Genomic DNA, 16,907 nt, shown 5'->3' with positions numbered 1-16,907 from the left:
TCCCGTTATTTCCCATTTGTCCAAATTGTGTATCATTGTAGCTGGAGGATGCTCTACAACTTCCAAAGCTTTTCCTTTTTATTAGTCAGTGGTTACTGGGCAAAAGCCCAAAAGTTCCAGGGGATTACGCACTTTGGGTAATTAGACATGTCCAAAAGCTGAGTTATTGACAGTTCTCAGTAATGAAGTTGGACTGTGATGATCTTTCTCACAGATTCCTGCTCTCTGCCTTTTACAGTGTCGTGAACTTTGTTGCTTGGAAGTTGAAGTGGCAGAGAAGATGCAGCAAAAATCAAGTAAGGTTATTGCTTTGTTATCTATTTACCAATAACTGCATGATTACAGATGAGATGATGCCTTTTTTATATAATGTATTAGTGGAATAAAAAGTATTTACAGCATTAAGTGCAGTTAACACCAGGTAAATAAATTAGATTATTACAGACTTCAATGACTGCATCTCATACTCCCTTAGGTGTATGTAAATATACATGCATTAAAGATGAAATCCTAGATCTATATAACAGCGAGAACACTGAGTCCCCTTTTTATGAAAATAGCATCTCCTTTGCTCTTTTCCCTTTGCTGCCAGTGCTTCCTTCAGAGCCTTTTCCACTAGACAAAGCTGTGACCCAAAATCTACAGCTCTGCTACCTGCACCCCACTTTTAATCAAGCCAACACACATTTCTCACTACTTTTTTTTCTGCCTTTTTAGAGAAAGAGCTTTCTCTCACTGTGAAGGGCTCCTTTGAGGGAACGCAGGATATCACACTGGGCCCTGATGGAGCGGCCAGCCCGTCGGGTCCCACCAAGTTCCACTATATCAAGTATTCAGAGCCAACACTAGATGTCATGTTGCCAAAGAAGAGGCGCTACCACCCTGTATGTTGGCCTTAATAATGAACTGACCATGAGTACCACTCTAGAATGTGGGAGGAGGGGGAGAGGGTAAAGCCATTACTGTTTTTCTCCTAAAGCATGTTGTTTTCCCAGTGGACCTGTCAGTATACTACAGAGACGGGCTCCCCAGCCGTGATGCTGAATTCATTGCCCATGGGAAGGCAAACAACCATTGCAGAGGTGAGCATCACTTCTAGATGTTAGGAATAAAAGGTCACTCAAGTGGTAAGCATTCCCCATAATATTGTCCCAGATAGATGCTAAGAGAGTCAGAAATGTTAGAATTTTTTTCTTCAGACCTTTAACAAATAGGAGCTTTGTTTATCCAACTGTTTTATCCCAGAAGCAGGTTGTCCTTCCATTAGTCTTGTCCTGGGTTCAGCCAGGACAAGACTAATGTGCCAGTAGTGAATACAGAGACCAACTAGCATGTCAGAACATATGATGATTCCGTCACTCCACCTCTCCCTATTTACCCAAAGACTCACTGACCTTTTCTTAGGGTCCAAATGGAAAGTTGCTCCTTGGACAGAAGATAGGAAAAAGCCAGTAAACCTTCCCTTAGCAAACCATGTGCTTAAAAGGACAATATATTAAAGTACATTGAAAATACTAGGCATAGCATGTGGATTTTAGAGAATGTAATAAGAATATTGCTTGAAATACATGTATGTACTTTACAATTTTGAATGAAATTTATAGAAGAAAAAGATCCTTACTATATAAAAAAATATTTCTGTTACAGATATCCAGATTATTAGGGCTGATCTTATCCAAATATTAGTTAGGAGTAGGAGAACATTGGATTTCAGGGTCAGTAAAACATACCTCAGACCAGAGAGCTTTTTGTCAGTTAATATGAAGGTTGCAATAAAAATATTAAGGCAGGATGAAGTCTTGGCAGAAGCAAATGCAGATTTGCAGTCTCTTCACTGTGAGACTGTGTCCAGGATGTCAAAGATCTGCTCTGTATTAGAACATAAAGAACGGGAAATGTATAAAAAATGTTATTTCAGGATGCTGCAGAAAGCTTGTGAATAACACGGGAAATGGGACTTACTGCATGAATCTCAGGAACCTCCTTTACCAAGATTGTGAATGGTTTCTATAGCCTGGAAGCATTTTGAGGTCTGTTAGCAGGGATGTTCCACTGAGGATAAGTGAGTGCTTTTGGAAATACAGGTCATGATCTCAGACATTTAAGTTTGGGGTTGCCAGACTTTGCTAGGATCTAAATCAAGCTCTGACCCCAAGACAGAAAGGGAAGAAAGATATTTTAAAATTAAAACTAAAAAACCCAACAAAACCACAACTAAAAAAAAAATTAAAAAACTGTGGTACATGTTCTTTTTTTCCAGGAGAAAAGATTTGACTTGAATGTGACAGCACAAAGCTGGTAAGAGATTTTCTAGTCCTAAAGACTTGGCTTACAGATTTTGATACTGTTTTAGCCACATGGAAATGACACGAGTAGACTGTATCAGAGAACTAGAACCTACTTTTAATAAAACATCAAATGCATGCATAGTATATTACAGATTTCACTTTAATCAATAAACGTTGACAAACATACATTTACTTTAGCATTATTGCTTCCCTTCTGACCACAGAATATTATTTTTGATAAATGTCAGTCTCTGAAATTCACAAGAAGACAGAAGCTAACTAAAAAAGAGGAGACAGTAGTAAACATTAATCTTGATCAGAAATTGTGAACATGTATTTTTTCTTAACTGTCAATATTCAGTAGTGACACACCTTGTATTCTGTTAAGTCCAGTTATACTGTACATTGAGTAGTAACCAAGGTAGACAATGCGGCTAGTGATTCGATATCTGTAGACATGCTGATTGACACACATCAATGAATATCAGATTACCCGTAGCTATACGTAACACACAGAACTGAGCAAGATTTTCTTTTTTCTTTTTTTTTTAAATGCCCCCCAAAATAAAAGGGGGAAATAGCTTCATTTTGAATTCAATGTTTTCTATTATTCATTTCAGAAAGGCAAGGGATCTACGACAACGGGAAAACAAGTATTTTTCCAGGACAGGAAAAATGCTTCCCGCTTATTTATCTATTTTTCTTCCAGAGAACTTTAAAAGCAGTTTGTTTGTGTCTTTATTTACAGTGGAAACTGGCATTTCCGCTCCACCTAACTTAATTCTCCTTGCATGTCTTCATTTACAAATATCTTGTAACCACTTGGCTGATTTTATCCAAATCTCATGGTGGAGAAATCTCATAACAATGTTTACTGGTTTCAATGAAATTATGACCTCAGTAGTAGACAGAAGTTCTGTCACTGAAAGAAAAGGCAACCCGCTGCCATTTACAATGCCTGTTCAGGGCTAGCTGGCCAGCCAGGATGTCCATGGGTAGCTCTGGCCTGAAGACATCAATGGCAGACCTCTTGCCCGTTGATGTCAGATGCGCACAAGGGAGGAAGAGGAGAGAGGTTAGTGAGTGGAAGAGCACAAATGCTACAGGAATAAGCTACAACAGTGAAGTTTTAAGGAATGATGTTAAATTATGAAATTGATATAAATGAACGATTTTTCTGATGATTATTATGCTTTACAATTTTTGAGTCGGGGGTGATGTGCAGTGCAACTTCTAGTGTGGACCCATGAGACAACTTGTGCAAGTGCAGACAGACCAGAGCAGTGGAGGTGAAATCCTGCCTCATTAACCTCAGTGACCCATTTCCATCCATCCACCCAGGGGCTGGATCCACCCAGGTTATCCCTCCAGCGCGTAGGATTATGGGGCCACCCGTGCCTGGCTGGCGGGTGGATGGGTTTCCTCCGCAGGGACGATCACCGCTAGAGGGGGATGTGTTCCCACTGGAGCAGCTCAAAACGAGACCACGTTGGAAATGCCAACATTTGAAAACTGGGTTTTGGTTTAGATTTAGAACGCGAAAATACCCCCTGAAATGGGAATCAATGCACTCAGTTCTGACTATTTGCACAGATTTTCTAGATTTGTAATTCTTTAGCTTTTAGAATATTAATTTCAATTTTTTTTTTTTTTTTTTCCATTTGTGAATACGTTGTTTCTTCATCCATGAGTAATAACAGGGTATAACACCACTGGCTAAGCTTACTAACTGAAATAACTTTTCTTACTCTTAAAAATAGCTACAATATTTTCTCTTGCTCTTATCGCATTGCATCACCCTGTTTGAAGGGAAGGGCGCTGTAGATTACCTTTGATCAAAGTTGTAAAATTGATATGGGTGTGTTAATACGTAAAACACGTGCCTGTTTTTATCTTAGTAATTGTTCATGCCACCGAGACCTGGACATGCGCTTTGGGTTTGACTTATGTTCAGAGGAGATGACTTTCCTGAGAAAAAGGAAGAGATATGTAGCAAGTGCTCTGAAAAATGTCTTTCACCTACAACAGGATCTGGAGGATTGTGAAGTAAGTGTGAAGTGGAAGGGCGTAGATCTTGAATTTCTAGTGCCTTCATGTATTCTTCTAGATGAGCCATCAGCAAAATGGACCACGTGTCTGTTGTGCGGGTACAAGCTTGTCCATTTGTCTTAAGTACATTTGCTTCAGCTGACAAGATTTGTTATTGCAAGAAACGCTAGCTGCAGAAATTGCATTCTTCATGACTGTCAAATTGGAATATGTCAGATTTGAGGTGTGTTCATCCCTGCCACCCTATTCTATAGCTAGCTTAGTTTAGAAATACCTTGTATTAAATACATTGCGTGACAAAGATTCCTTTCCTTGTTCGAATTTCATCATTTTGTGAGAGTTTAGGATAAATGTCAGTGCTTCTTAGAGTATCTTCCTTTTCTTGCAATTTCAAAATTCCTTCAAATCAATATAATTTCTTTTAAAGTAACTTCATTATACTGAAGAATAACAGCATTGATGAAGGTGGCTTAACAACACTGGCTGTGGACTGAGGGTGTTTCATCGTGGAGTCGATGTAGATTTTCATACAGTAGTAGTAGATGTGTGAAATAAGGAAAAAGTGGCAAAGGAGTGGGAAATGTAGAGAAAATGTATTGTTGCCTCCACAGAAGGGTTTCTTCTCATACATCTGTACCCCTATTTGTCATAGAGATAGGCAAAAACCCAGGTTTGGGTTAATCTCGGAAATCATGTTTATCCAAAGGGAAGCAGCAGTAGGAGTCACTGCTTGGTTTTGGAGCCTTTCTTTCTGAAAAGGGACCCATGCTCTGAGTCAGGACCTGGGCTGGGTGTGGTGGTCAGTCTCCGTTGCAGTCCAGGATGCAATGTTGAACACTGTGTGAATGTCCTATCCTCCTATGCCCAACAGGTCCCCGTTGTGGCTATCATCACGACAGGAGGAGGACTGAAGTCAATGACAGGACTATATGGCGGCCTCATGGGACTCAAGAAATTAAATCTCCTTGACTGCATAACATACATCAGCGGGCTGTCTGGCACCACATGGTAAGACAGCTTGTGCAGGGGGCTTGACCAGGTCTTTTGAGAGTGACACTGCTGCAGAGAGGAGCTTCTGAAAACAGACAAGATCAGATTTTCTTCAAACATTGTAGAAACAGGCTGCTGAATATTAACTTGATCTGAAGCACCAACCTTTTCTTAGCAATTCTTAACAGTGCTTTTCAACTCCACATTTGCAGCAGTTAAGTATGTATATGACAATTACACTTGTCAAATAGGTAGGTACTGTGGATGTATCTGTGGATGCCCATAGCATCATGCATCTTCCTCTCTCCACCAATGTCCTAGTTGTTCCCAGTAACTTCTGAGACTGGGTCTGCTTTCTGACTAGTTACACAGAGAAAACTGCAGGACAATGAACATTTACTCCTGTAACCAGTCAGTTTGGGAAAAGATTGCATTCCCCTGAGCAGAATTATTCCCTGCTTACAGGACCTACAATGGCCCATCTGACGGTCCCATGTAAGAAAGGTTGGTAAAATAGAGGATGGTATTAAAATAAAGCATAGTGATACCATAAGATTAACACTAAATGACAAAAAGCCAAGAGGCAGCAGCTGGTCTGAACTGATTTATGGTTCTAGAAAATAAACAAATAAAAATTAATAATAATTTTCTGCCTAGTTTGTGCTTCAGAAATGTACCTATGTTCACACCTGGCAATTTTATCCCTTATGTTGCTGCCAATTCTCTTTAGAAAAAAGAATTCAAGCACATAAAAAAAAATATCCTTCTGGGCCATGTGTAAAACACTCATAGAAACTCTGGAGTGTTCATTCTGCTGGATGGAACAGCAAAAGCAGGTGATGTAAGAGCAGAATTGAATCCCTAAATGTAAATCTCTGTCCCAAGAGGCACAAAATATCAAGTCACTTTTTGCTCATTTTGACCTTTGCTGTCTGTATTATCTTTCTCCAGGACCATGGCCAACTTATACAGAGATGCTTACTGGTCACAGAAGGATCTAGACTCACATATTGGTGAAGCCCAGAAACAAGCAACCAAATGCAAGATGGGCTGTTTCTCTATGGATCGTATGAAATACTACAACAAGCAGCTTTGTCAGCGCAGAGAAGAGGGATACAGGACATCATTTATAGATCTTTGGGGGCTCATGATTGAGTACTTGCTGAATGATGGGGTATGATGTATATTTCATTTCTTAGAGAACCATGGATTTTTCTCTTGGTTAGTGGAGAGGAGACAAGCCTATCATTTCAGAGAACATACCTCAAAACGGAGTGGAGTTGTTCATGACAACAAACTCAGATTTTTTGATTGGTGTTAATAGTCTGCCTAGGGAGAAATGCATCCTGTATGCTAACACGTTTGATTGTGGATGCAGCTGTTTGAACTCTGGCTGGTATTTAACTAGCAGTGGAGGCAATCTTGGGCCATCTGCCCAAGATGCAGATTACACATTCAAAAAGAGCTCATGATGAACTGCAGGGTAAACTCAACAATGTGAAAACCATCTGAAGCAAGCATAAAACAGCTAGAATGCTTGGTGATTTGCATCTACTGCCAGGTAACTTGATCTGCAGGTACACTGGAAGCAAGAGCATATTTTACTTGTGCTGGCAAGGACTGTGGCTGGTTTGAGTGACTTAATTTTATAAGCAATTACAAATTTGCTTTTTCTGTTATTTGAAGTGGTTTCTGCCCTTGCAGTACAGCAGTCCTCTCCCTCTTCTCTCCAGATGGAGCACAGTTCAAGGATGTGTGCTTTGGCTGTTGGGAAGTGGGAAGGGACAAGCTGTTGAGGATTGAAGAGAAGTGTCCTTCAGTGGGGGCAGAAATGCTGCAGTCATTCAGCCATTCATTTGGGGATTTATTTAATTATTTTTATGTAATTACTTATATAGTATAATATATATATAAACAGAAAATAAATACATACAGAGAATACTATATATTAAAAAAAGGTCGAAGCTGAATAGAGGAGAAGCCTCTCTTAATATCAGCTAGATGAGGTCTCCCTCCCAATCTAGCCAAACATCTTTCCCTTTGAGCAGTGCTGACTATTGTTATATAACCATTAACCTCTCCCTAAGCTGTCAGAACAAGCTGCTTTTAAATGTATCAGTAGTTCATGAGATTTTATGTTTTTTACAGCCCTCTTCAGTAAGAATATGTTTTTCCGGAAAAGCTGGGTGGGATGCAAATAATTTGCTGGCCAATTCCAGTCCCTTTGCAAGGCAGGACTGTGATAGTTGTTGTGTGCTATCAAAGGAAACTCATTGCCGACATACTCGAGGGCTTCCTTCAGGCCCTGGAGAGCAAGGACTGCTCACTACATCCCTCATTCTATTGGGCATCTTGCCCCTTCTCCTGCTTTCCAAGGCAGTTCATTGTAGTACATACAGTCATGTACACAGAAGTAGTTTTTCCTCCCCTTGTCTCTTTGTGAACCCTTACCCAGCCAGGACAGACCCTGGGAAACTGGTCTCCCACAGGCTGATAGGTGGCTGCAGTGCTCTGTGCAATGCAGCTGCTATGGCATGCCCTGTGTGCTGGGGGCAGAGACCCACTTGGCTCCCCCAGCACCATCGAATTCACCATGTAGTTTCCATCTCTTCTCACATAACTGTTTTTCGTCAAAACCAGAAAGACCCCCACAAACTTTCAGAACAGCAAGAAGCACTGTGTGATGGCCAGAACCCACTGCCCATCTATGTGTCAGTCAACGTCAGGAACAGCTACAGCACCAATGATTTCAAAGGTAAGAATGATGTTTCAGATCCTGTGGGGTTAAAACTGGCAAATGGATTCCTGTGATTCACTGTTCTCTGCTTGGCAGCACCTGGAGAAAACAGTCCTGGTGTGTTAGTTGCCTTTTTGAGAGAGAACCACCATTTCTATGCCTTATAATTTTAACAAGAGCTTTTTGAGATCAGCATTTCACTGTCTAGACATACACAGTAGAAATCCTGCCAGAAAGGCCATTTTTGAAATATTATCTGATGCATCTAAAATAAAAAGTATTGGAATTGTCTGAGAATCAAATACCACTTTTGTCAATGTCCAGTTATATTTTCAATATGAAGAAAGACCGCATAGTTATGGTAAAGTTTGGGAAAGCATCCAGCCTTCCAACTGAATCCTTTTCTTTTCTCATTGTTCTGGTAATTTCTTTTTTTTGCATGAGGAGAAGTAACTGGAGGAGGAGAAGAGGCAAAGCAGAAATTCAGTTCAGATTTTTTCTGATTGAGGAGAAAAAATGAACCACTTCCGAACAAAAAGGATATTATGCCCCATGACCTTTCTGTCCCAGTCTTTGCTCACACTGCAGTTATATCATAGAATCATAGAGTGGTTGGGGTTGGAAAGGACCTTAAGATTAAACAACTGCACTTCACTTGAGGAGGGTATCCAAGGAAGACCAGAACAAGTTCTGTCTTCCTTAGTACTACACATTAAGAGTATAATTGGCCTCCTTACAACAAACTGATTTCTGAATAGCTGAGTTTTTGTCTGCACATAACCAAATTATTCAAGGGAAGTTGAATTAACTGTACTGATAACAATGGCATAACCTCGTGCATGCTGGTGAACCTTGGACTGGTGCATACACAAAAAGTGTGTAAGAACTGGAGCCTTTCTGTGCTCCTGGCACAGAGCATGAGCAGCATAACTTATCATGAGCAGCGTAACTTATCATGAGCAGCATAACTTATCATGAGCAGCATAACTGTTCCTGCCCCCCCTGTTGTCACAGTGTCTCAGCTCAGCTGCCTGGCCCCACAGGCTGCTGTTTATAAGCAAGGCTTGGCAAATGCAGCAGAGAGAACAGAAATCAGACCAATGTATGCCTTAGCTGCCCCTCTTTCCACACCCATCTGAGAGCCTTCTAAGTGTTCCGTTGTGGCTGTATTGCAGAGTGGGTGGAATTCACTCCCTACGAGGTGGGACTTCCTAAGTATGGCGCATTCGTCCGCACAGAGCATTTCGGAAGTGAGTTCTTCATGGGACGCTTGTTGAAAAAGCTCCCTGAGTCCCGGATCTGCTACTTGCAAGGTAATGTATTGCACTGTCCTGGTACAGAGGTGCTTTGGAGGGGTGTAACAATGTTAACGAGAGGGTGGATATTTCTGGTCTAAGGTACTGAACGCTGCAATGATAGCACCTGCCAGCAAATGGGGGTGTGCTGCAGTTTGTCCAAAATAATACAGTAAAAAACCCTACATCTTTTGTTTTTTTTTTCAGTTTCTTGTCACTGTTTTGGTATATACATTTGTTGGTTTTTTTTTTTAATGTTAGAGATGGAATATTCCACTGATTCCTCTCTGAATTCATTCCAACATATTTTGAGAAAGCAGGAAACCTGCAGCTATGCCTTCACTATGAGGTTTAACTTCAACTCCACACACAGAACCCCATCCACTAAAGATGTAGGCTGCCCAGGACAAAAGATGAGGCCAGAAGCAAAGGTTCTCTGAACCTCTAGGGTCAGTCCCTGACTTGTACTCATGGGTTGTGTATGAAAGTAATAATATCCCTTTACCAAGGAGTCAATCACTGGGAAGTGAACACAGAGCAGTGTGAGTTTGGTTTCAGTCATCTCATCTTACACTTGTGCTGCTTAGAAGCTCCTTGGTTTCAGCTGTGCTGAATAGTCCATAATTCCAAGGAGTATTTTTAAGATACTACCTCTTAGGCTGGCCCTTCTTACCTGGCCCATTAGTGGGAAATTCATTTTTTATATACTTTGTATGCTGTACTGGCTTCTGTGCCCTTGAAAATTAAGAAGTCTAATTGTGTTAGACTGATCAGAACAGATATTTATATTTACAATGGTAAATGAAATGGTGGCATTATGTTTTATGAACAAAGCACCAGTTCCCCTTGTGAGGAGGCAGAGAGGGGCAATCCTGAATGTAGAAAAGAGTGCACAGTGGAGCATCTGTGCATCTGTGAGCACCACACGCTGTGGTGTGAGATCTTCTCTTACAACCCAAATGGTCCAAGAGCCAGTTCGTTCTGCTGTGGAAGAGTTCAGGGTGCATGAAAGCTGACCAGAGATGTGCAGATAAAGAAGCTGGAGTAAGGAAGACAGGGATAGGGGTGATATTTTTGTGATGTCTGCATTATCTGAGCTCTTACTTTGCTTCTCAAAGGAGTGTTTTTTTCTCATTTACTTCTCTCCCATTCTTCTCTCTCTACTATGCAGCAGAGCCATGCAGTAGGTTAGGTGCAGAACTTACAGCAGCATGACCTGAACCAATGCCATAGAAAGTTAAGAGGAATTTAATAGCTCAAAAGTTTAGAAATGTTTCAATTAGACTCATTCAAAAATTCATCCAGGAGGTGAGAATAGAAGGGAGAAAAACAGCTTCTTGTTAGAACGTGTCCTTGTGTTCACTAATCCTTTTACAGGTATGTGGAGCAGTATATTTTCTGTGAACCTATTACAAATATGGGGATTGTCCCACAGTTCGGAGGACTTCTGGAAGAGATGGACACAAGACAGAATAGAAGAAGTTGGTGAGATATTATTAAGCCTATCATTTGTGGTCACTTATGCTTCTGATGCCTTCTGGTATCACCCTGTTAACTACGATGAAGCCAGCATCATAGGATCCTCCTAAGAGATAGTGACTTCCCCTCCCACCATAAAGACTAAGAGGAAGAGGGTAATCAGGGAAATGCTGGTCTAATTACTAGACTTATTAAAACCCTACTGATTAAAAAGCTCTGTCCTTAAGAGGACACTTTAGTGGGGTCACACATTTCTCAGGAAGTGTTTTGGCATTGCACATTCTCACTCAGCCATACAGAAACTAGAAGCAGTGGCAGAGAATAAAGCTATTTTTACTGCCTGTGCAGAGAAGAAACCAGAATATCAATCAGTTAATCAATATTTCCTGGGTTTTTATTTTATTACTGAATACATGAATTAGTTATTTGGATTCATCTTGGTGAAAAGATAAAGGAGGCCCAGAGGGTATTTTCTGAAGCAATACAGAAACCATGGGTTTATTGCTAAATCATTTAATATGATAGCAACTGCAATTACAGACATCCTGAAAATAAAGACATACATCTGCGTAATCACAGAAACCACCAACTCTTTCCTGCTGCATTGTCAGCCAGCCACTTGTTCCGGCAAAGCAGGTTGTGATTTCAAGAAACCACACCTTGGGCCATTTCTACTTTTCACCCACATATGCTGCCATGTAGCCACCCTGTAGTTTTTAAATATGAATGTATGCCCCAGGTTTTCCTGGGATGCTGACATTCTACTGATTAAGCATACACTCATGTAGCCATGGGTGATTATCAGATAGAAGCTGTCACTCTTGAAATAAACCCTGTGGTGCCCTCTTGTTGCCCATCTGACTAAGTGGGAGCATGTGCTTCACCCCCCATTTTCTCCATGCTTTCCTCTGTTTCCTAATATCTTCTTGTGAGGATGTGTAACTTTCTGACAGGACACTCTCTGAATCCGTTAATTTCCTTAGAGGTGTCCCTTTAAAGACTGCTTCTGATGAACTGTTTTGAGGCCAAAACTTAAGACCATCAGCAGACCTCTGTCCAGCAGCCACACATCTCCTTCAGAGCAGTTTTAAATTCATCATCCCAGAACAACCTCTGAGATCTCCTATGCACCAGGACAACCAGAAATGCACATCAGTTAACAACGGGTTCACCAGTTTTCCTCCCCTCCTCTAGATGAAGACCCAGTGTTGCCTACAAGACCCCACGAGCTGAGGACTCGCATGTACACTCCTCCTGGCCCCCTGTCCAGCGCCCTTCGGGGAGCATTGACCGACCGCTTCTCCGTGGCCCAGCACCACAACTTCCTGAAGGGCTACCAGCTGCATAACAACTACATGGAGAATCAGCACTTCTGTCGATGGAAAGGTGATGGGGACTTATATTTAACGGGCATCATTTTCAGGTGATTTTGGGGAGGGGAATTTAGGAAGGAACCTCGTCAGGCTTTGCAGGGAAATAAAAGTCTCTGAAAGAACATTTCTTTTCTGAATGGAAAGATGAGATTAAGACTTCATTCTTACTAGGTATTTAAGACGTTTTAGGTATAAGCATGTGTTTATGTGCTTTAGCTGAGATCTCTGTGGTCCAGACTGAGAGGGTAGGCTTGCAGCTGGCAGAGCCAAGTTTAAAGTAACAAACAGTAGAGTGAACATGGAAGAAAGCTTTATTTGGAAAGACTATGCCTCTAACTTCAGTTGCAACTGGGATATCCCAGAAAATATGACCTAAGAGAGAAAGCTGGAAAGGGATGGGGCTTTGTAGTCCAAAAAAGAGGGGGAGGCAGAAATCCAAACATAAAAAGGGATGGGATATTGTGTTCTACAAATCAGTAATGGATAAAAGGTGAAACAATGATTGAAATGAAGAAAGGCAGGTTTAAGTTATGTATTAGTAGTAGTTTACTGGCCATAATGAATATGACATATTACTGGAATTTCTTGCCTGGAAACTCAACATAGAGGATTTTTCAGAACAGGAATTTAGGTGGCATTTTGCAGTCTCTCCCATGTCTATTTCACAACGCAATAGTATGGCAATTAACAGGCCACTGGGACGGTAAGTTCCACCTTGCATTTCTTTTTCCAGTCAAAATACCTCCAGATCATTTCTTATTCCAAGAAATATTTTCCTTTTAGACACTGTGTTAGACTCACGTCCCAACCAGCTGATGGAAAACTCTGATCTCCTGGGCATGATAGATGCTGGATTTTTCATCAATACCAGCAGTCCACCACTTTTAAGGCCACAGAGGGAAGTGGATGTCATCATATATTTAAGTTATACTACTGGATCACATACATCGGTGAGGAGGATTTTGTTATTACCCTGTCTTGTTTCTCCTTGTCTAGCCTGTAGTGCCTAGAACTGCTAGTTATTTTGACTGTTCAGTTTTTAACTGCTGCATTCCCCTACATTTTTCTACTGCAGTGATTAACACTGTTCCTATTTCTTCCTGCCATTCCTGCAGTCTCTCTTGCTGGTTTATGAGCATGTTGAATGTTCATTATTCAAGAGGATATCAGAGTGGTCATTTCCAGATTGATGGGAAGAGCCTTTCCTGTTTTATGCTGAATTAAACAGGTTTCCAGACCATGCATAGGAGTATGAATAAGGATGAGGAAGTAATTTATCCTGACTTTTCATTTCAGCCTCATACATTGTCTAGATTAATCTTATGAAGGAAAGCTGCTGCAATTTTAATAGCTTTAGTAGATATTGTTTCCTATTTGATAGTGTCCACTATGAAATAATGGAGAGTGAATAATAACACAGTACATAGTAGGGCATGATATTGTATTAAACATTGCAGGGAGAAGGTACAGTATAGCCCAGCATTTCAGACTTTCTCAATAAAATATCAACCTCAATTAACACTGTTAATGCCTGCACAGGCAGTGACATGATTGCGCATTCAAGCTTACCTTTCTTATCTCCTGGCTTCCAAGCACATAATAAGGTACCTTAAACATTTTCTTACTGTAGTTTTCTTTTCTAATAAATTCTATACCATATATTTAAGCACAGGTTCATTCCTTTACTAAAAGTACATGGTAAACTTCTGCAAATTGTTCCCATTTTTTTTTTAAATGGCAGTGTCTTGGATGAATTCTGTAACTGAAATCATGTTTACAGCTTGTGATTAGCATTCTGGTTACTATCTGTGGCAATTTTGTGTAGAGTAACCCTTGATAAGAAGGAACTCATCCTATGGATCTGAGTCACTAAGCCTTAATATTAGATAACAAGTTGGGGGCTTTAACACAACGAAATTGAATTCCAGTGCTGACCATTTCTGTGATACTCCAGTCTCTAGATAAGGCGTACAAATACTACTCAGAGCAGAAAATCCCATTCCCCAAAATTTCTTTGACTGATGAAGATAAGAAAAATCTGAAAGAGTGCTACATCTTCCAAGATTCAGATTTGCCAGGATGTCCGATTGTGATTTTTCTTCCCCTTGTGAATGATACCTTCCGAGAGTACAAAGCACCTGGTAAGTTACAAGTAGTGGCAAAGTACTAAACAAAAGACACCTCTTCCTGCTTTCCTGACTCAGAGCCTTTTTATCTGCCGCTGGCTGTCTTTGATGGCTGGGTTCATGGGGCAGCACCTTAAGTAAATTTCTTTTCCCTATCCCTGCCAAAGCTACTGTTTTCACTAATGTCAGCCTTGTGGTCCTATAAGGACAGACACAGCCCTTCTGGATGGTGTTTACCTTCACCTCTTTCTCATTTGTAGCATAAAGTGTTACCAGCTAATTGTAAAAGTTTCCTGGGAAAAAGTATAACTATCTCAGATTATTTTCCCCTGCATATATTGTCTGCTGTTCAGGGATTTTCATTCTACACTTGAGGAGGCATAGTGTCACGTATGAATGGTGGGGGAGCAAGAACCTGGCTTTCAGGCTGAAGTCCTGTGGTGTCAAGATCAGTGTGTCTCCTTTCTGTACAGCATTGGTGCAGGGGTCATTTTGCTCACTGTGCTGTGCTCAGGGCTTGTCATTCTTTTTCTGCCAGGCCACCTGCTTTGCATCCTTCTCCTTTACTATAAGTTGCTAGGATGTATTTGCTTTTCTCCTTGGCAGCAGGGAGGTAAAGGCTAAAATTCTGCTTTTGATGAATTTGGGAGACAAAGGAAATAGAAATGGATCTGGTGGCAGCCCCCTGGGACTGCATTCAGGATGGAAGGAACTTTAAGTTTCTGTATGTTTCTTCCTTCTTTCTCATAAATTCTATTCTGTTACTAGCAACTCACCTCCCTCAGCCAGAAAACATAGAGGTCACAGCTGCTCAGGAAAAAGCCTGCAGTACACTGGCTATTGTAGTACGTTTTCAGGTTGATATCCTTTACTGATCCATGGGTTTAATGAGGCAGGTGTTTGAGTAAGCTGTAGATGACCATTACAATGCCATCCCTCACTTCCTTCTTCCCTCATCACGTCAGACACGCAGTGTTCTCTTGACCAGGGGTGGGGATATGTGACCTGTATTATTTGTGCATTTAAACCCTATAAACTTCCTTCCAGAGAAAAGTGCCCCTCTTTGGGCTGCTGTGGACAGTTTGTCACTGACTGAGGTAAACACCAGCAGCAAATTCTCTTTCCCTGCAGGCGTCAAGCGCTGTTGCTCAGAGATGGAGGAAGGACAACTTGATTTGAACAGTCGTTTTTCCCCTTACTGCATGTTCTCAGTCAGGTACACGGATGAGAATTACCGCAGGCTGCTGAACCTCAGTGAATACAACATCCTGAACAACTCACAGATGATTAAGCAGGCCTTGCAGGTAGCGATGGAAAGGAGAAGACAAAATACGTGCTAATAACCCCTCCAACTGCCCCTATCTTCTCAGAGGAGTTTTTCATGCTCTAGGACACAGACGGGACATACAGTTTTGAACACTGGCCGTTCTGCACTACAGAAAGAAACTACCCCAGGTGGCTCCGTGGTTTGTTGGAGTTTTTTTTCCATTCCCAAGAAGTGGCCTCTATAGGCAAAGACATTGCCTGGGACATTCTTACATATGCTTTGTTCACTAAATTAAGGTTGTCTGTAGAACACTCTTTAACCTAAAATCCTTGTTAGATTTTTTTAAATAGTGTTACTTTAAGACTAACTTATATTGTACGATATATAGGAAAATAATTTTTTAGCACCATAGTGCCACAGTGGTACAACTCAATCAACACACCTAGAAGCTGTAAGTAGAGAGTATAAACTTCTGCTCCCTACAATTCTTCTTTGTGGAACACAAGGTGCATCCAACCCTGGAAAAGGAAGAAAACCTGAGAGATAACTAGAAGATGGCATTGGATCCCTGGGTCAACTCTGTTTCGCAAGTGTCCTAAAGAGCAGCTGCAGAGGCTGGAAGTGTAAGAGGGACAGTGTGTGCACACAGCCAGCCCCATGAATCATGTCCACCTCCTGGCCTCTCTTAGGCTATACATAGATGGGAAGGAGCTACTTAGGAGGAAGTGGTGTAAGTTTTTTTAAAGCGAAAGGTGTAATTTGGGCACAGCAAAATTTCCTGTGAATTTATATCACAGGTTTGATTGTTTTGTGTTGAGCCAGTATATAAAAGAGTCAACAGTTTATTTTGAAGCTTTCAAAATAAAACACCCTGGATTTTTCTTCCCCAGTTGAGTTACTTCTCATATTAAATTTCCTTTCTTAAATGAAAAAGAAAAAGTGCTTGAAATGAAAATATTTTACTGCCAGTAGACAATGAAAACTTTGCTGGTTTACTCAATACAATTTGTTTAAATAGTTTAGGATGCATACTTGCCAACAAAAATGCTTATTTGTTTAGTCCTGCCTGTTCAAAGTGTAGATAAACAGGAGTGAGTAGTCTGCAACAGCTAAGACCATCTTAAAACAGTCTGGACAGATGCTCCATGAGATCTAGCACAAAACCACCATTAACATTTGTTGTGGGTTTGCATTTTTAAACTTTCTTCATTTTCCCTTTTATGGAAAATGTCTTTTTCGAATTGTTGAAAGTGTTGCAGGTGACCTGTAAAAATTATGAGTCCATTACAACCTTTGCATTGCA

General features: G+C 40.8%; 1 protein-coding gene across 1 annotated transcript in view; it reads left to right on the top strand.

The window, feature by feature from the left end:
- Positions 1–16,465, top strand: part of LOC133274021 (cytosolic phospholipase A2 epsilon-like) — a 33,506-nt gene extending 17,041 nt beyond the window's left edge. Inside the window, exons 8-21 of the mRNA XM_061462766.1 lie at positions 239–296; positions 718–884; positions 996–1,082; positions 2,261–2,298; positions 4,187–4,334; positions 5,209–5,345; positions 6,279–6,501; positions 7,968–8,082; positions 9,240–9,377; positions 10,737–10,844; positions 12,033–12,224; positions 12,995–13,161; positions 14,166–14,352; positions 15,469–16,465. Of these exons, the coding sequence (XP_061318750.1) occupies positions 239–296; positions 718–884; positions 996–1,082; positions 2,261–2,298; positions 4,187–4,334; positions 5,209–5,345; positions 6,279–6,501; positions 7,968–8,082; positions 9,240–9,377; positions 10,737–10,844; positions 12,033–12,224; positions 12,995–13,161; positions 14,166–14,352; positions 15,469–15,677 (1,974 nt within the window). The 3' untranslated portion in view covers positions 15,678–16,465. The remainder of the gene's footprint in view (positions 1–238; positions 297–717; positions 885–995; positions 1,083–2,260; positions 2,299–4,186; positions 4,335–5,208; positions 5,346–6,278; positions 6,502–7,967; positions 8,083–9,239; positions 9,378–10,736; positions 10,845–12,032; positions 12,225–12,994; positions 13,162–14,165; positions 14,353–15,468) is intronic.
- The last annotated feature ends 442 nt before the right edge of the window (positions 16,466–16,907 follow it).

Source organism: Pezoporus flaviventris, unplaced genomic scaffold, assembly GCF_033815535.1.
Source record: "Pezoporus flaviventris isolate CSIRO_AGI_PZ_B2104156 unplaced genomic scaffold, CSIRO_AGI_Pfla_v1 ptg000035l, whole genome shotgun sequence".
NCBI classification, from domain to species: domain Eukaryota; kingdom Metazoa; phylum Chordata; class Aves; order Psittaciformes; family Psittacidae; genus Pezoporus; species Pezoporus flaviventris.
The sequence above is the reverse complement of the archived record's forward strand: the minus strand, read 5'-3'. Positions and strand labels throughout refer to the sequence as shown.